Below are 19791 nucleotides of genomic sequence, written 5' to 3'. Positions count from 1 at the left end.
ATAAGTTTTTTCTATGTGGTAGAGTAGTAGTTTTTTAGAGTAATAAATTAATCTAATAAAACAAATTGTAGTTTCAGTGGGGCAGCTTTTATGGTACTGAACTTGGTTGTCCAAGTCATTACAGTTTTCCCGGCAAACTGGAGAATTGTGTTCCTTTCAAATCATAGTGGGAACTCAATTTAACAGAAGATGGTGAGGAAGAAATAGGAATGTAGTTGTATATATTAATATATACCTATATCTATCCAAGGACAAAGTATACAATTAAGTTGAAGCAGCGGCTACGGAACCACACTTTAGTTGTCTGTGTCATACAAAACTTACTGGGCTCGCTCAGGAACTTGATTCCTTGCCAAAAGATTAAAATCAAAGTGGGAACTCAATTTGAGAGAAGATGGTGAGAAAGCAATTGGAATGCAGTTCTATATATACCTATATCCTATCCAAGGACCAAAGTGTGCCTACTCATCCACATTATCACTATCCATAAGCAAAATCTTCTTTGCAATATTCAGTTAGCAAACAATGGGTTTTATACTCAATTGGAAGCTAATTTGTGCATCTTTGCTAATTTTGGGGATGGAGATTTCTGAAGTCACATCTCGCACCCTCAATGAAGCATCCATGATTGACAGACATGAGCAATGGATGGCTCGTTATGGAAGAGTTTACAAGGACAATGTAGAGAAAGAAATGCGATTTAAGATATTCAAGGACAATATGGAGTTCATCGAGTCTTTCAATAATGTTGGTACTAAGCCTTACAAACTAGGCATCAATGAATTTGCTGACCTAACTAACGAGGAGTTTCAGGCTTCTCGTAATGGTTACAAGATGTCCTCCAATCTCAAGTCATCTAAAACAACTTCATTTAGATATGAAAATGTGACTGCAGTTCCAGCTAGCATGGATTGGAGAAAGAAAGGAGCCGTTACTCCCATTAAGGATCAAGGTCAATGTGGTAAGGCACAATCCCCTTCTTTTTGGCTAATCCAAAACTACACTTTTGCATATGTAATTACTTTTTTGTTTCCTTTTGACTAACTTAAAAACAAATGTTATAATACAATCCATAAAAAAAATTGCAGGATGTTGCTGGGCATTTTCAGCAGTGGCAGCCATGGAAGGGATTAACCAGCTCACAACTGGTAAATTGATCTCATTATCTGAGCATGAACTTGTGGACTGCGATACAAGTGTAGATCAAGGCTGTGAGGGTGGCCTCATGGATGATGCCTTTGAATTCATAATACACAACAATGGCCTCACTACTGAAGCCAATTATCCATATGAAGGAGTTGATGCAACTTGTAAAACTAAGAAGGCAGCTGCAGCAAAGATTACCGGTTATGAAGATGTGCCTGCCAATAGTGAGGCAGCATTGTTGAAGGCTGTGGCCAACCAACCCATATCTGTTGCCATTGATGCTAGTGGATCTGACTTCCAATTCTACTCAAGTGGTGTTTTTACTGGAGCTTGTGGGACTGAATTAGACCATGGTGTTACAGCAGTTGGATATGGGACAAGTGCTGATGGTACCAAGTATTGGTTAGTGAAGAATTCATGGGGCACTAGCTGGGGCGATAATGGATATATTATGATGGAAAGAGACATTGCTGCTAAGGAAGGCATTTGTGGCATTGCCATGGAATCTTCCTATCCAACCGCTTAAATGGCAAAATAGTGGGTGGATCCTCATCTTGAGTTCTCTTAGGAGCTCAGTGGTTTCATCTTGCTTGTTAACTATATGGTGTGTTACTCATTCTGGATCTTGTATTGCAGTTGGTATGTATATTAAATACAATCTTCAGTGGTGAAGAAACTGCAGAGTGGTTTTTACCTCTGTTTATGGTTATACTCCAAGTCTCATAGTTTCTTGCAAATGACAAAACAAATATATGAAGCCCCACTGATACACCCTCATATGCAACAAAATCATGCACCTAAAAGCTACATTATCACACATTTAAAAGTAATTTGGCATTCAGAAGAAGCTCAATTTTAAGATAAACTTGAGTATGTTATTTGCCTAAACTGCTCGAAGTTAACTGCAGTAGGACTCAGAATACCAATAGACTGAAATGATGTTTGTCTGGCTATTTCAAAGGCACTTCAGAGTGTTACACTCAGCCAGAGGTAGGTTGTCTTTCTATTGTTCACTCCTTTTATGCCCTCAACAGCAGTAAAAATACAGATGATTATATTACCTAATTTATTGTACGTAACCCTAATAAGCATGTTAAAAGCCCTTGGCTACTCAAGTACTGCTTGAAGCCAGGTTACACAATTAGCAGTGTGATCCTTTGGTAGCTTATAGCTTGATTGCTGCCAAGAAATTGTTACTCATGTCGATGATCAAATGTGAGGAAGTAATTCATATAATCCTTTAGACCAGTATGCAACCATTGACGGTACTACAAAAGGACGGACTAGAAGCGCGAGCAGTACCTAGTTCATACTGAAAAAGCACCATGTAGTAGTTCAGCTCATGACTACAAGTAATTATTTATAAAATGAATATAGCAAGTAAGGCTCTTAAACAGATTTGGACTAGGCCAAAACATGGACAGAAAATTTGTGATAAAAGGTGCGGGAGTAGAGAATACTAGACTAGGTTTAATCATACGAGAACCTAGAATCAATTTTAACCCACTTGACCTTGGAAGTCCTAGGCAATGTAATCAAAGCAAATTTTGCTAGTTTTGACAGTCATGTAAATTTCTCGAGCAATATACACAATTGAGTGTTCGGATGTCTCGTGTAAATTGAATCATAATTTTCCTCATAACCATATCACCCTTTTCATTTTACATATCCTTTCTTGGGGAGGGATTTTATGGCTGACCACATGTTTTCCATTATAAGCTTGCATAAATTACTATTACTAAAAACACCAATACCACCTGTACTACTTTTTCATTTCACCAAGCACTATTGTCGTTCCATCGTCATGGCAGGCTCGTGCAATCGCAGGCTATTGAGAAAATAATTAGATTACAACAATAAAACTGAAGATAACAATAACTGTCAGAGCTTGAACACCTCTTTCAAAAGAGGAAGACTACTTTTCTTTTTTCTTTTCCCATTGGGGAAACAAATTTCATTCTACACTTCCTTCAGGAACCTGTCCTCTAAAAAGTAGTCACTTTTGTTTTAAGGGTCCATTTACTAAGAAACTTTATGGAAGTTTAATTCCACTAAGGAACTATTGTCCTTGAAGATCAGTTCATTCCTTACTTTCCACATATTCCAGCATAGAGGTCAATTTCCAAGGCCACCATTTGATCCCCATTTTTCCAACTTCTTACATTCACCAATAACGTTTGAGCCACCAATCCATTCATGATAAATCGGAGTCAACTGAATCCAACCAACCGGGCTAATGACCTTCACCTGATTGCTGAACCAGAAAAAGGTTTGGTTGTCACAGTTTGCCCAAAGCTAGGATAAAAATAATCTAGAAAGATTAAGGGCCATTTTGGTTTATTTCTTTTAAAACAATTTCATCTTCTCTTTAAAAAAAAAAAAAGAAAAAAAAGGGAAAAAAAGAGATGTCCAATATAGCTATGTCTGAAATTAGGTCTTTATTGGAAACTCTCTACTAAATGAATTTTTTAACTGATTTTTTCTCTATTTTTTAAAATATTCATAGAAAACTAAACCAAACATGCATCTGAAAGCGACTTCTTTGGAATAAAACTTCTAGTTGAATGACAATATATCTCTTTTCCCACTCACTGCCCTGTGAGCAATTCACCACCCAACACTTCGATTTTTTCATCTCAAGTCGCAAGAACTTTGAATATTGATGCTGCTTTATTTGCTGCATGCCCTAATTTTAGCTTCATGTGCTAAACTTCAAGTCACAAGTACATATTTTCTATTCAAAGGTATCCTACAAGGCTCAGGATCAAGCCAGGAAAAAGAAATTTCAGCAAGAAACACAAAGAAAATACAAACATGCAATACAACAAAACTTGCATCATATAAATATTTATTTTATAAAATCTTCTCTGGTTTTCTCAAAAACAAAGATAAGTTTCAATGTGGTAGAGAACAAGTTTTTTAGGGTAATAAATTAATCTAATATAATGAATTCTAGTTTCAATGGGGTAGCGTTTACAGTACTGAAAATGGTTGTCCAAGTCATTATAATTTTCCAGGCAAGCTGGAGGATTGTGTCCCTTTCAATTGCAAGATTCACATCAGAACAAAAGTGCAGTTTGAGAAAGCAGAAATTTTGAGAGGATGCATCAACTATATATACCACACTCTCACAGACATTGAAGCGTATCTACTCATAATACCAACTATACTTGGCCATTTCAAGTTTTACCATGGCTTTAACACTCAACCAAAAATTTGTCATTGCTACTTTGTTAATTTTGGGGCTGTGGGCTTCTCAAGTCGTGTCACGTACACTCTATGAAGCATCCATGCTAGAGAGACACGAGCAATGGATGGCTCGCTATGGACGTGTGCACAAGGACAATGCAGAGAAGGAAAGGCGTTTCAAGATATTCAAGGGCAACGTGGAGTTCATGGAATCCTTCAATAATGCAGGGAATAGTCCATACAAGCTGAGCATCAATCATTTTGCTGACCAAACTAATGAAGAATTCCGGGAATCTAATAATGGTTTCAAGACCAATCCTTTAAATTTCAGGTCATCTAAAGCAACTTCATTGTAATGACCCTAGCTGATGCCAAAATTTAAAAAAAATTCAGCATAACCTCCCCTAAAAATGATCCTTCAACAACCTGTCCCAATACACAAAACAAAAAAAATATACTCCAGCATCCCATTCATCACACCTCAACATAGTTCCTCTCATGGTAGAACATGCACACACCAACTAATCCAAATTGTCATAATTACAGTCCCAAAATACATGGTTAAGATCTGAAGTCCATGTCTTACAACGTTACATGATACAATTACATGGAAATATATATTATGATTCCCTTAGTTTCATTTACATTAAACAAAAGATAAGTTCGTTCTTAAATTACAAGGCCATGAATACCAACTTAGTTACGTTTCCACAACTATGAATATACATAGAATGGTCAAAATATAAAATAGCAAACAACCTTCTAACAACTTTCAAGTTTACGGAGGATTGTCATCCGCCGTTTCTTTGCCATGACCTGAAAAAAATAATAAGTATGCAGGGTGAGCTATATGCTCAGTAGGTGACACTTAAGACACGCATCTTGTATCCCCGTGAATCCAAACATAGAATAGGTCAATGGGAATGGGGATCATACAATATCGGGATAATACAACATTCCAATCAAACTCAAGTACAAACAATGCAATGCCATGAAATGCGAATGCATGCCGATGTCGCTCCCCGTTTTCACATCTAAAATCCATCACTTTCAAACTGTTAATATAACCCGCCCTTTGGTGACCCCGCAGCGACACGAGAGGAGGATTGGCTAGTGTCCCTGACCCTTGGTAACCCGGCGGCGTCATTATGGGGCCCAGCTAACTCAACCACGCTAGGGCGACTCCCTAGTCCCCTCTAGGCTATATTAACACTCCGGCCCTTTGGTACCCATGCGGCGACCGGGTTTTCATAAAACCATTTCGTAAAAACTCTTTTACTAAAATTTCCCTTTTTGTTTCAAGCAAATTCTCCCATTTCATGCAAACCCAATGGTATGTACATGTATATATATCCCATGCTTTCAATATTATGGCATTTAGAATTTTACACCACATAATTAAGCATACATCATATTTAACATCTCTAAATGAATTATCAACACATTAAACACAACAAGATAACACAAAATTTTACACCACAAAATTAAGCATACATCATGTTCAACATCTCCAAATGAATTATCAAAACATTAAACACAACAAGACAACCTCTAAGCACGCTTTTCTACTCATATTCATAATCATGAATTTTCCTAAACATCATTTATATAATCATTGAAACAATTAACTTCCAAATTAAACATGCTTGTCACAACAAGAGAGATATAATTCACAATGGAGCAAGAAAAACATGGATTAAGAGCCCCTACCTCAAGATTGCACAAAACCCTTAAAATGGGTCCTTAAATTCGAGCTCCCAAAGAGGACCAAAAGCTGGAATTTCTGGTACTAGCACGTAGAGCTCGTTGTGCTCGTTGTTTTGCCTCAAACGGCACCTAAATCCGCCAAGAATTGAGAGAGAAATCAAGGATTGAAGTTGAAAAAGAAAAAAGAAAAGAAAAAAAAACAGAAGCAGCGAGAGAGAGAGATATGAGCTGCCGAGAGAGAAAACAAATTGGAATTAAATGGGTCTGCAATGCCCTTATAACTCAGGTGGGCCCCACAGTTGAAAAGTCAAAAACTTTACATTCTCCCCAACTTTAAAAAAGATTTCGTCCCCGAAATCAAGACATACCTGGAGAAGAAAACAACTCTGGGTACTTGGAGCGAACCTCCTGTTCGAGCTCCCAAGTAGCCTCCTCGACTCCGTGGTGTCTCCAAAGGACTTTCACCATTGGTATCGTCTTGTTCCTCAACACCTTTTGTTGTGTGTCACGAATCTGAACTGGTCCTTACTCGTAGGAAACATCCTCATCAATGTCTACATCAACCCAACTCAAAATGTGAGATGGATCTGGCTCGTACTTCCGTAACATCGATACATGAAAAACATTGTGGACCCTATCCAACTGTGGTGGCAAAGCAAGTCTATAGGCAACCTCTCCTACACGGTCTAAAATCTCAAATGGTCCAATGAATCATGGAGACACCTTGCCACTTTTCCCGAATCTCATCAATCCCTTCCGTGGAGAAACCTGAAGAAAAACGTGGTCTCCCACCTCAAAGGATAACGACCGTCTCCGCTTATCCGCATAACTCTTCTGTCGGCTCTGAGCTGTAAGTAACCTCTGTCTTATCAACTTAATCTTCTCAGTAGTCTCGAGTACAATGTCAGGTCCTAAGGTGGCTGTCTTACCTACCTCAGTCCAACAAACATGAGACCTACAAGGTCTACCATACAACGCCTCAAATGGAGCCATCTGAATGCTCGCCTGATAACTGTTGTTGTAGGCAAATTCAATAAGTGGAAGGTGATCCTCCCAACTACCACCCAAGTCAAGCACACATGCCCGAAGCATATCCTCCAAAATCTGGATAGTACGCTCCGATTGACCGTCAGTCTGTGGATGGAATGCCGTACTCAGGTGTAACGCTGAGCCAAACGCTGCTTGAAGTCCTTCCCAAAACTTCGAAGTGAACTTAGCATCCCTATCTGAAACTATGGTTACTGGAACTCCATGCAACCTTACAATCTCCTTCACATAAAGAACACCAAGCTTCTCTGCATCATCTGTTGCCTTAATAGGCAAAAAGTGAGCCGTCTTGGTCAATCTGTCAATGATGACCCATACAGATTAATTGCCCCTTCGTGACCTTGGAAGACCTGTCACAAAATCCATAGCAATATGCTCCCATTTCCATTGCGCTACAGGTAATGGTTGCAACAAACCGGCTGGTCTCTAATGCTCGGCCTTCACCTGCTGACAGGTAAGGCATCTAGCCACAAACTGTGCAACATCTTTTTTCATCCCGTTCCACCAATACTGACGTCTCAAATTGTGATACATCTTGGTACCACCTGGATGAACTGCAAAGCGGGAAGTGTGAAACTCCCGTAAGACGTCCTCACGACAAACAGTAGGAACCACCAACAAACCCCTGAATTGTAGACCCCCATCTGTATACAAAGCCCAATCTTTCACTATCTCACCACTGAAGATCAAAGCGTGAATGGCATCTAAATCCGGGTCCTGTCTCTGTGACTCAATCACTCGTACAACAAGAGTAGGCTGAGCCACAAGACTAAACAAGAATGCCGGCTCGCTGTCAACATCATCATCAAAACAATACAATCCCATCTCTGCCAAATCCTTAAGCATCTTCCACTTTTGAATAACCAGACAGGCCAAAGTTCCATGAGATTTTCGGCTTAAGGCATCTGCTACCACATTTGCCTTGCCCGGATGATACTGCAAGTCAAAATTATAATCTTCTAAGAATTCAACCCATCTTCTCTGTCTATTGTTCAAGTCCTTTTGGGAGAAAATGTACTTGAGACTTTTATGATCCGAGTACACCTCGAATCTTTCACCATACAAGTAGTGTCTCCAACACTTCAAAGCAAACACAACTGCCGCCAACTCCAAATCATGAGTAGGGTAGTTGTACTCGTGAGTCTTCAACTGTCGAGACCCATAAGCCACTACTCTACCATCTTGCATCAATACACACCCTAAACCATCACGTGAAGCATCACAATAGATCACATAACCCAAGCCACGTTCAGGTATCACCAACACTGGAGCCGTAGTCAATCTTGTCTTCAATTCCTGGAAAGATGACTCACAGGCTTCATTCCATGCAAACTTAATCCCTTTCAGGGTTAAACGGGTCATAGACGCTGCCAAACGGGAGAAATCTTTCACAAACCTCCGGTAGTAACCCGCTAGACCAAGAAAACTACGGATCTCAAACACATTCTTGGGTTGCTCCCAATTCAAAACAACTTCAATCTTTGATGGATCAACTGACACTCCGCCTTCTGAAACAACATGTCCCAAAAACTTCACCTCTTGTAGCCAAAACTCACATTTCTCATATTTGGCATACAACCGGTGCTCCCGCAAAATCTGTAAAACAATACTTAAATGTATCTCGTGTTCCTCCCGAGATCGTGAATACACAAGAATGTCATCCACGAAAACTACCACAAACTGGTCCAAGTAATCGTGAAAGACGCGGTTCATTAAGTCCATGAATACCGTTGGAGCATTAGTCAAGCCAAAAGGCATAACAAGGAACTTATAGTGTCCATACCGTGTACGGAATGCTGTCTTCGGGATATCCTCATCCTTAACTCGCAACTGATAATAGCCAGACCTCAAGTCAATCTTGGAGAAACAACTGGCTCCCCTCAACTGATCAAATAAATCATCTATCCTTGGCAAATGATACTTGTTCTTGATGGTGGCGCGATTCAACTTCCGATAATCGATGCACAACCTCAAAGAACCGTCTTTCTTCTTAGCAAACAAGACCGGTGCGCCCCATGGTGACACACTTGGTCGGATGAAACCTTTTATCCTCAAATCATCAAGCTGTCTTTTTAATTCCTCCAATTCAACTGGTGCCATACGATACGGTGCCATAGAAATCGGCGCGGTACCTGGCATTAACTCAATAGAGAACTTCACTTCTCGGTGTGGAGGCAACTCTGTCAAATCCTCCGGAAACACATCCAGAAAATCACGAACAACTGCAGGATAATATTCTTCCACAACATCATCCTCTTCGGCAATAAGGGTAGCCAAAAAGTAATCACCACGACCCCGTCCACGAATTCCATAAAACGATGAAATGTGGGAATCACTCCGATCTCCCACGAAAAAGAAACAGTCTCCCTCGGGAGTACAAACTGTAACCCTTCCTCTGTAACAGTCGATCGTGGCATGAAAGGAAGCTAACCAATCCATCCCGAGAATGACATCAAAGCTAGTCATCTCCAGGAGGATAAGGTCAAACACAAAAGTCCGCCCGGCTATCACAATGGAACAGTCCCTCACGACTCGGCTCAAAGACACTGAAACTCCAACTGACATATCAACACACAACGCCCGATCCATAAAACTGACCTCTAACCCCGATGCAAGTGCAAATGATGATGAAATGAAAGAATGAGATGCACCAGAATCAAACAAAACACGGGCCCAAGAACCAAACACTGGAAATATATCTCGGAGAACTGAAGATCCAGGAGATGCATCAGTCGATGATGCAAGGGCAAAGACACGCCCCTGCGGTGCCTGTGCCTGTGAACTACTAATCTGAACACCAGACTATTGTGCCAACACAGTAGGAGTATCCCTCCTAGCTGGTCGTGAACCCTGAGAAGACAAGGCAGGCTGTGGTGGTGGCGGTGGTCTGAAACCTGATTGAACCGTAGCCGACTGTAACGGCCTCTGTCGTGACCCTCTGCCACTAGTGGTGCCTGCTCCCTGACTCGGACAGTCCCGAATCAAATGGCCCTGCTGGCCACACCCATAACAAGCCTTCGGAGCTAAAGAAACTGAAGTCAATCTCATGGGACAACTGGACTTGTAATGCCCAGGCTGCTGACATTGAAAGCAAACAACTGCACTTCTATCAGACCCAGCTGGCAATGGAGTGGTAGGAGCAGATTGTACAGACTGCTGTCCCTGAAACTGAGATGGACCGCCCCTGTTCCTTTTCCAAGAAGATCCTTCTGAAGATGGCCCTGCACCCCTCTTTTGCTTCAACTGCTCTCTTCTTGCATCGTTTTCTTTATTATCAGCTTCCAGCATCAAAGCCCTTTCCACTGCTTCAGAGTAAACCTTAATGAACTGTGCTGTGATCAACGGCCTCATCCGATCATTAAGACCAGAAACAAACTTCCGAGTCTTGTTAACTTCATCTCTCACCATTTCTGAAGCAAAACGAGAAAGTGAAGTGAACTTGTTTTCATATTCTGCCACTGACATGCTCCCTTGGATAAGGTTATGAAACTGGTCTTGTAACTCCCATCTTTTGGAAAGCGGAAAGTACTTTTCATAAAACAATTCCTTGAACTTGTCCCAACTCATCTCTTCTACCTTGTATCGGCTCGTAACCGACTTCCACCATAATTTAGCATCCTTAGCAAACTTATAAGTAGCTAGGATGATCTTCAAATGATCCTTTGTCACATCCATAGAAGTCAATTGAGTTTCAACTTGCTCCATGTAGTCATCTGCTATCATTGGATCCACACCGCCCTCAAACATAACCGGCATCAGCTGAGAAAACCCCTTAATGATCTTGAGACGCTTCTGAACTGGTGTCTCCTCAACTTGAACTGTAGGTTGTGGTGCCGACTGCGACTGAGCAGCAATCGTTGCCCTCACGACATTTTGCAACAAACTATTAAAATCCAGTGCCACAGAACCTTCACCCACTTCTACGGGTGCTTCAACATTATCCCTCCTTGTGGGGACAGTTCTCGGGGGAATCAAGTCCCTAAGAAGTGTGTCCTCATCATTTAGCTCCTCCGGATTGGAGCTGGAGCTCTCGCCAACATCACCCCTAGTCGGTCTAGGGCCAACTTCCCTGATTTCCTCACGCCGTGACATCGTTTTATAAAACAAAGGAAACAATTCAATAACGATAACACTAAGGTCCAACCGTGAACAACCCAACGCAAAAACATACTGTACAAACATTTAGCATGAAATACTATGCAATGAACACATTAATGTAAGCATATAAACACATAAGCACGTAAGTAAGTAAGCAGTTAAGCATGCTTTTTCACATAGCAAAACACTTTTCCAAACAAGGAAATAACAATGCAAATGACTTCCCAGACAACCCTAGGCAAGCCTCTACCCGTCGTCCTAATGGTATTCGAACCATCGCTCTGATACCAAAATTTGTAACGACCCTAGCTGATGCCAAAATTTAAAACAAATTCGGCATAACCTCCCCTAAAAATGGGCCTTCAACAACCTGTTCCAATACACAAAACAAAAAAAATATACTCGCATCCCATTCATCACACCTCAACATAGTTCCTCTCATGGTAGAACATGCACACACCAATTAATCCAAATTATCATAATTACAGTCCCAAAATACATGGTTAAGATCCGAAGTCCATGTCTTACAACGTTACATGATACAATTACATGGAAATATATACCATGATTCCCTTAGTTTCATTTACATTAAACAAAAGATAAGTTCGTTCTTAAATTACAAGCCCATGAATACTAACTTAGTTACGTTTCCACAACTATGAATATACATAGAATGGTCAAAATACAAAATAGCAAACAACCTTCTAACAACTTTCAAGTTTGCGGAGGATTGTCATCCGCCGTTTCTTTGCCATGACCTGAAAAAAATAATAAGTATGCAGGGTGAGCTATATGCTCAGTAGGTGACACTTAAGACACGCATCTTGTGTCCCCGTGAATCCAAACATAGAATAGGTCAATGGGAATGGGGATCATACAATATCGGGATAATACAACATTCCAATCAAACTCAAGTACAAACAATACAATGCCATGAAATGCGAATGCATGACGATGTCGCTCCCCGTTTTCACATCTAAAATTCATCACTTTCAAACTGTTAATATAACCCGCCCTTTGGTGACCCCGCAGCGACACGAGAGGAGGATTGGCTAGTGTCCCTGACCCTTGGTAACCCGGCGGCGTCATTATGGGGCCCAGCTAGCTCAACCACGCTAGGGCGACTCCCTAGTCCCCTCTAGGCTATATTAACACTCCGGCCCTTTGGTACCCCCGCGGCGACCGGGTTTTCATAAAACCATTTCGTAAAAACTCTTTTCCTAAAATTTCCCTTTTTGTTTCAAGCAAATTCTCCCATTTCATGCAAACCCAATGGTATGTACATGTATATATATCCCATGCTTTCAATATTATGGCATTTAGAATTTTACACCACATAATTAAGCATACATCATATTTAACATCTTTAAATGAATTATCAACACATTAAACACAACAAGATAACACAAAATTTTACACCACAAAATTAAGCATACATCATGTTCAACATCTCCGAATGAATTATCAAAACATTAAACACAACAAGACAACCTCTAAGCACGTTTTTCTACTCATATTCATAATCATGAATTTTCCTAAACATCATTTATATAATCATTGAAACAATTAACTTCCAAATTAAACATGCTTGTCACAACAAGAGAGATATAATTCACAATGGAGCAAGAAAAACATGGATTAAGAGCCCCTACCTCAAGATTGCACAAAACCCTTAAAATGGGTCCTTAAATTCGAGCTCCCAAAGAGGACCAAAAGCTGGAATTTCTGGTACTAGCACGTAGAGCTCGTCGTGCTCGTCGTTTTGCCTCAAACGGCACCTAAATCCGCTAAGAATTGAGAGAGAAATCAAGAATTGAAGTTGAAAAAGAAAAAAGAAAAGAAAAAAAAACAGAAGCAACGAGAGAGAGAGATATGAGCTGCCGAGAGGAAAAACAAATTGGAATTAAATGGGTCTGCAATGACCCTTATAACTCAGATGGGCCCACAGTTGAAAAGTCAAAAACTTTACATTCATTTAGGTATGAAAATGTGACAGTAGTCCCAACTAGCATGGACGGGAGGAAAAAGGGGGCTGTCACACCTGTTAAGGATCAAGGTCAATGTGGTAAGCCAATCCAACTTTGTCAAACTCGCCTAATTATCTAACTTATGCTTTTCACATCCATTAATGTTTAACTTCGATCTCATGGCTAGTACTCTTGTTAACCATTGAATAGGAAGTTGCTGGGCATTTTCAGCAATAGCTGCTACAGAAGGGATTACTCAACTCACAACCAGTCTCATTGTCTGAGCAAGAACTAGTGGACTGTGACAAAGGTATGGATCAAGGCTGCGAGGGTGGTGAAATGGAAGATGCCTTCGAATTCATTATTAAAAACAATGGCATTGCCACTGAAGCGACATACCCATACCAGGGAGCTGATGGAACTTGCAATACTAAGGAGGAGACCTCTGCAGCGAAGATCACAGGCTACGAAAAGGTGCCTGCCAATAGTGAGGAGGCACTGTTGAAGGCTGTGGCGAATCAACCAATTTCAGTTTCCATTGATGCTAGTGGAGTAGCCTTCCAGTTTTACTCATCCGGGGTTTTCACCGGAGATTGTGGTACTGAATTAGACCATGGTGTTACTGCAGTTGGGTATGGGACAACTGCTGATGGGACCAAGTATTGGTTAGTCAAGAATTCATGGGGCACTATGTGGGGTGATAAGGGATATATTATGATGGAAAGAGACATTGCTGCTAAGGAAGGCATTTGTGGCATTGCCATGGATTCTTCTTATCCAACTGCTTAGAAAGTAGCAAATGATGCGTGGATCTTCATCATCTTAGAAATCCATTGTGGTTTCAGCAAATTCTACTTCCATGTATATAAGATGTTAAAGCTTATAATGAAACTTTAAAGTATATCTGTTTTTCTGTAATTACACCCTAAGCTTGTTTCATTCTTGCATGATTGCAAATGCTACAAATACAAAACCCAAGCACTAGTATTTTGAATGAAAGACCGTCAAAGAGAGTCCTAAAAGCTAATCTAATGACTAACCTCTCTCAAATCTAAAAAAGAGTTCTAATTTCTTGCATAGGTTACCCTTTTGCTCCTCAAACAGGAATTGTAGACTTGTAGTGATATATAGACAAAATCTTAACCAGTATGTCAAAATATGAAGGCCTTTTGGATTAGTCCAAAATTAAGCAACTTTAATCAGCTATTATCGAGTTAATTCTGTGAGAAATTTCAATTATCTTTCTAAAATTTTTAGATAATATATCAGTAAGCTCCTGTTTGAATATGTCCTAGTTACTAAGAATATAAATTAAACATTTTAAGTAGCATAATTGGGATTTAGGTACATAAAAAACACGCTGTCCTTTGAGTTGAGGCAATAGGTTCCAGTTTTATATAGCTTAAGGACCATTCTGCCTCTAAATTTTGAATTACTTGGAAGGTTTATCAAAATTATAATTCTACAGTAAATAAACAAAATAAAACCTCATTAATTGTCATCTCCTTATATGAGTCTTTCAAAATAATACTCTAATACTAAAATGGACAAAGGAATTCATAAACTCCTATTTGTTTAAACCATTAAACAATTAAATTAGACCTAAGTTGGCAGTCTCAAATTGGATTCGGGTTGGTGTAAACTCAAAAAAAAAATAATAATAATAATAATAATTAATTAGTTTGTGTTAAAAAAATTACATGCAATCTGAAAGCACATTCTCACTTACTTCCTTCGGCAACCTGTCCCCTAAAACAGAAGTTTCTTTTGTTTAAAGGTTCCATTTACGAAGGAAATGGGCTGCCATGTCGCCTTCTCTTGCTATCACAAAGTCCAATTTGAATTCCTTGTTAAAATGCAAAAGCTTCTCAACATCTTCCACAACTGTTTTTATAACAATGAGCTACCTTTTAAACCTCTAACAGCCAAAATCACGAGCATCACCTTTAAAACTATCATTCACACGGTATAGCAAAAGTTAAACCTTCAGCCACTTTTGAATCTCTAACATGCCTAAAAAAGACCCCTGCTACTTTTAATACAAAGCCAGATGAATCTCTAACCATTATACCCCCGCCCAACTCTCCAAATATTGCACTGAGAATTGCATTGAAGTTTAATTTCACATAGTTAAAGGACCTTATTAGCAGCAGAATCTCCTCTATTATATTCTCTGCCCGTGCTTGATATTGCCTTCATATATTGATGAAACCGCTTCACTGCTTTGCCTACTATCACTGTTTCACTTATCCTTTTGTCCTTAAAGATTACTTTCCATATGCTCTAGCATACAGCTTAAAGGCCAGCAGTTGATCCCTATTTTCCAATTTCTTATATTCATCAATATATTTTACATTTGAGCCACCAATCCTTCCATGATAAACAGGAGTCCTTAACTGAATCCAGCTGGGTTAATGACCTTCACTGGATTGCGGAACCAGAAAAAAGTTTGGTTGTCAATGTTTTCCCAAGCTAAGATAAAAAAATAATTTACAAAGATTTAGGACCATTTTTGTTTATTTCTTTTTTTAAAATAAAATAAAAAATCATTTTTTTAAAAAGGAAAAAGTTTTGAGATGACCAATGCAGACATGTCTGAAATTAGGTCGTCATTGGAAACTGTCGACTAAATGAATTTTTAAACTGTTTTTTCTCTATTATTTAAAATATTCATAAAAAATTAAACCAAACATGACGCTACTTCCTTTTCAACATTATCGTTCTTCCTTGGAAGAAAAATTCTTATTGAATGATAATATATCTCTTACCACTTCGCTCACTGCCCTGTGAGAAATTCACCATCCACCAACGCACTTTGATTCTTTTCATATCAGGTCACAAATCTTAGAAAGTTTGTTTGTTTTTTTTTTTTTTTTTTTTTTTTTTTAGTTCAGAAACAAAACTTTGAAAGTTGATGGTGCCTTTTGAGCTGCATTTCCTAATATTAAACTTCATGTGATAAAATGAGGTTGTTTGGAAAGAGAGGAATTTATTCCAATTAAAGTCACATATATAAAAATAAAAAAATTTAAAAAAAATGTCACATTTGAAACCAGTGACGGACCCAGAAAATTTGGTGAGGGGGGGCGAATTTTTAATTTGTGGGTACAAAATTATATGATGGGTTTATTTTTGTAATTTTAGTAGGGTTTTTTTTCATAAATTTTTAAAAAAATTAAGTATAAAATGAAAAAAAAAAAAATCAGTGGGGCAAATTATAATTATAGTGGGGCATCTTCATAAATTATCAAAATTTGAAGTATAAAATGCTAAAAAAAAAAAAGAATCCAGTGGGGGCGAATTGTAATTTTAGGGGGGGCATTTTCATAAATTTTAAAAATATTAGGGTATAAAATAAAAATATTAAAAATTCAGGGGGCCCCCCCCCCCTAGTCCCCTGCTGGGTCCGTCCCTGTTTGAAACTATTTTCTATTCAAATGTATTATCCTACATGGCTCAGGAACAAGCCAGGAAAAATAAATTTCAGCTAGACACAAAGTAAATACAAACAATACAACAAAAACTTGCATCATTAATATTTATTTTATAAAACATACTGTTTTTTTCTCACAAAAAAAGGACTATTAAATAAGATTCTATGTGGTAGAAAACTATTTTGTCAGGGTAATAGATTAATCTATTAAAATGAAATCTAGTTTTAATGTGCCAGCGTTTACGGTACTGAACTTGGTTGTCCAAGTCATTACAATTTTCCTGGCAAACTAGAGGATTATGTCCTTCTCAATCGCAACATTCACAGCGGGAAAAAAATGCAATTTGAGAAAGCAGAAACTTCAAGAGAATGCATCAACTCCTATAAATACCAAACTCTCGCAGACATGGAATTGTATCTACTCATAACACCATCACTACTTAGCCATTTCAAGTTTCACTATGGCTTTAACACCCAACCAAAAATTTGTCATTGCTACTTTGTTAATTTTGGGGCTGTGGGCTTCTCAAGCAGTGTCGCGTACACTCTATGAAGCATCCATGCTAGAGAAGCACGAGCAATGGATGGCTCTCTACGGACGTGTGTACAAGGACAATGCAGAGAAGGAAATGCATTTCAAGATATTCAAGGACAATGTGGAGTTCATAGAATCCTTCAACAATGCCGGGAACAGACCATACAAGCTGGGCATCAATCAGTTTGCTGACCAAACTAATGAAGAATTCCAGGCATCTCGTAATGGTTTCAAGATCAATTCTTCAAATTTAAGGCCATCTAAAGCAACTTCGTTTAGGTATGAAAATGTGACCGCAGTCCCATCTAGCATGGACTGGAGGAAAAGAGGGGCTGTCACACCCGTTAAGGATCAAGGTCAATGTGGTAAGACAATATTCCACCTAATTGTCTAACTTATGTTTTTCACATCCATAAATATTTTTCTCATGACTAGTACTATTGTTAATCATTCAACAGGAAGTTGCTGGGCCTTTTCAGCAATAGCTGCTACAGAAGGGATTAATCAGCTCACAACCACTAAGTTGATCTCATTGTCAGAGCAAGAACTTGTGGACTGTGACAAAGGTGTGGATCAAGGCTGCGAAGGTGGTTACATGGAAGATGCCTTTGAATTCATTATAAAAAACAAAGGCATTTCCACTGAAGCAACATACCCATACGATGGAACAGATGGGACTTGCAAGACTAAGGAGGAGACCCCTGCAGTGAAGATCACAGGCTACGAAAAGGTGCCTGCCAACAGTGAGGCGGCACTGCTGAAGGCTGTGGCAAATCAACCAATTTCAGTTTCCATTGATGCTAGTGGAGCAGCCTTCCAGTTTTACACGTCCGGGGTTTTCACCGGAGATTGTGGCACTGAATTAGACCATGGTGTTACTGCAGTTGGGTATGGGACAACTGCTGACGGGACCAAGTATTGGTTAGTCAAGAATTCATGGGGCACTATGTGGGGTGATAAGGGATATATTATGATGGAAAGAGACATTGCTGCTAAGGAAGGCATTTGTGGCATTGCCATGGATTCTTCATATCCTACTGTAGTAAAATGCTAATGATATATGGGTGGGTACCCTCCTCCATCTTAGAAATCCATTGTTGTTTCAGCAAATTCTATTTGCTTAAATATATGTTGTACGTGCTACTTATTTGAAAATGCGTGTGAAGCATTTCCTATGTATATAAAATGTAAAAGCTTATTAATGAAACTTTAAAGTATATATCTGTTATTTCTGTAATTACACCCCAAGCTTTTTCCATTCTTGCATGATTGCAAATGCTATAAGTAAAACCCAAACACTTAGTAATTTGAATGAAATATTTTTGTCTCAATGAAATTGACCTGCCAAAAGAGTCCTAAAAAGCTAACCTAATGACAAACATGTCTCAAGGCTATAAAAGAGTTCTAAAATCTTGTATAGGTTTTATACTTATCAATCCAAATGACAAACTCTTGGCCAGTATGTCAAAACCCTCAAGCCTATCGAAATAGTCCAAAACAAAGCAATTTTAAGTTAAGTACAGTTAATTCTGTGAGTATATTTCAATCATCTTTCTAAAATTTTCAGATAAAATTTCAGTAATCTCAGATTGAATTAATTTATTACGATAACGGTTCAAGCCATTAAGAATATAATAAATTAAGCGCTTTGAGTAGCTAAATTTCCTTTGAGTTGAGGTAATAGGTTGCCTGTATCACTCAAAGGCCATAAAGTGTAATGTTTGCTTATATTTTTTAGTTCAGGTTCAAAGGTTGAAAAAATTAGTTAAGTTCCAGTTTTGCCTCTAAATTATTAATTACCTGAATGCAATGTTTGGGAGGACTGAATCGGCACCTTGAGTTAAGAATTGGAAGGAATTTAGTTGAAATTTTAAGCTTAATTCCCTCCAATTCTAATCCCAAAGGGCTGACTTGATGCTTCCATACACAACAAGAAAGTTTATCAAAACAGTAATTCTACCAGTACATAGACAACATAAAATCTCATTGGTTGTCATCTTCTTACATTAGTCTTTCAAAATAAAACTTCTAGTACTAAAATGGAGAAATGAATTCATACACCGTAAGCAATTTTAACACAAATTGAACTCAGTGCTCTAAATGCATAAATTGATAGGAGACATACCCGAATAAGAAAAATCTATTTAAAATCAACATTTGGGGAAAGTTCTTTATATATTTTGATACCAGACAACCTTCAACCCCCTAATTTTCTATCTGAGAATCGGATGATGGACTCCAACCTTCTTTCTCTGCATTTATAGAGGAGGGCTGAGACTCTTCCATAAAATGTTAAAAGATGTGGGGTTCGTCAATCAACACATCCCTAGATATATTTAATTACTCATTCTAATTAAAGATATGGTGTAATCTTTGACCTAGTCTAATCAAATGATTAATATTAATTTAACTATTGTTAGATTATTAGTTTGCTTACATTTCTATTTGTTCTAAATAAAATAAAATAAAATAAAAATAATAAATTATACTCAAACCCCGGTTAGGTTATTTTTTAGCTAGATTAACATTTTGGTTTTAGATTTCACTTCTATTTGAATTAGTGGTTTAGCATTTCAATTAGACCCTAAATGTCAATTTTTGATGGGTTAGAGTACTTTTGAGGTGCTAAATGACCATGCTACCCTTTGACTTCCTATTGACTATTTTTG

At 38.6% G+C, this 19791-nt stretch overlaps 2 protein-coding genes and 1 pseudogene across 2 annotated transcripts; all 3 read left to right on the top strand.

Moving 5' to 3' along the window:
* The first annotated feature begins 525 nt into the window (after window positions 1-525).
* On the top strand, window positions 526-1672 carry LOC132311247 (senescence-specific cysteine protease SAG39-like). Its single transcript, XM_059809106.1, has 2 exons — window positions 526-961; window positions 1089-1672. Exons 1-2 carry the CDS (start codon window positions 526-528, stop codon window positions 1670-1672), a joined length of 1020 nt encoding a protein of 339 aa, XP_059665089.1.
* Window positions 1673-4337: 2665 nt separating this feature from the next.
* Window positions 4338-13943, top strand: LOC132309771 (senescence-specific cysteine protease SAG39-like; annotated as a pseudogene).
* A 3105-nt stretch (window positions 13944-17048) lies between these two features.
* LOC132279131 (senescence-specific cysteine protease SAG39-like) lies at window positions 17049-18176 on the top strand. Its single transcript, XM_059781065.1, has 2 exons — window positions 17049-17487; window positions 17581-18176. Exons 1-2 carry the CDS (start codon window positions 17049-17051, stop codon window positions 18174-18176), a joined length of 1035 nt encoding a protein of 344 aa, XP_059637048.1.
* The last annotated feature ends 1615 nt before the right edge of the window (window positions 18177-19791 follow it).

Source organism: Cornus florida, unplaced genomic scaffold (assembly GCF_030987335.1).
Source record: "Cornus florida cultivar Cherokee Brave unplaced genomic scaffold, ASM3098733v1 CherokeeBrave_3.0.0_Hap2_Chr01, whole genome shotgun sequence".
In the NCBI taxonomy this organism is placed as follows: domain Eukaryota; kingdom Viridiplantae; phylum Streptophyta; class Magnoliopsida; order Cornales; family Cornaceae; genus Cornus; species Cornus florida.
This window is presented reverse-complemented; position numbering and strand designations above follow the sequence as displayed.

Bases quoted from the DNA above. Each gene is read 5' to 3' on its own strand.
- LOC132279131 (XM_059781065.1), top strand. From the start codon at position 17,049: ATGGCTTTAACACCCAACCAAAAATTTGTCATTGCTACTTTGTTAATT. The intron at 17,488-17,580 runs GTAAGACAATAT...ATCATTCAACAG, and splicing joins TAAGGATCAAGGTCAATGTG to GAAGTTGCTGGGCCTTTTCA.
- LOC132311247 (XM_059809106.1), top strand. From the start codon at position 526: ATGGGTTTTATACTCAATTGGAAGCTAATTTGTGCATCTTTGCTAATT. The intron at 962-1,088 runs GTAAGGCACAAT...AAAAAATTGCAG, and splicing joins TAAGGATCAAGGTCAATGTG to GATGTTGCTGGGCATTTTCA.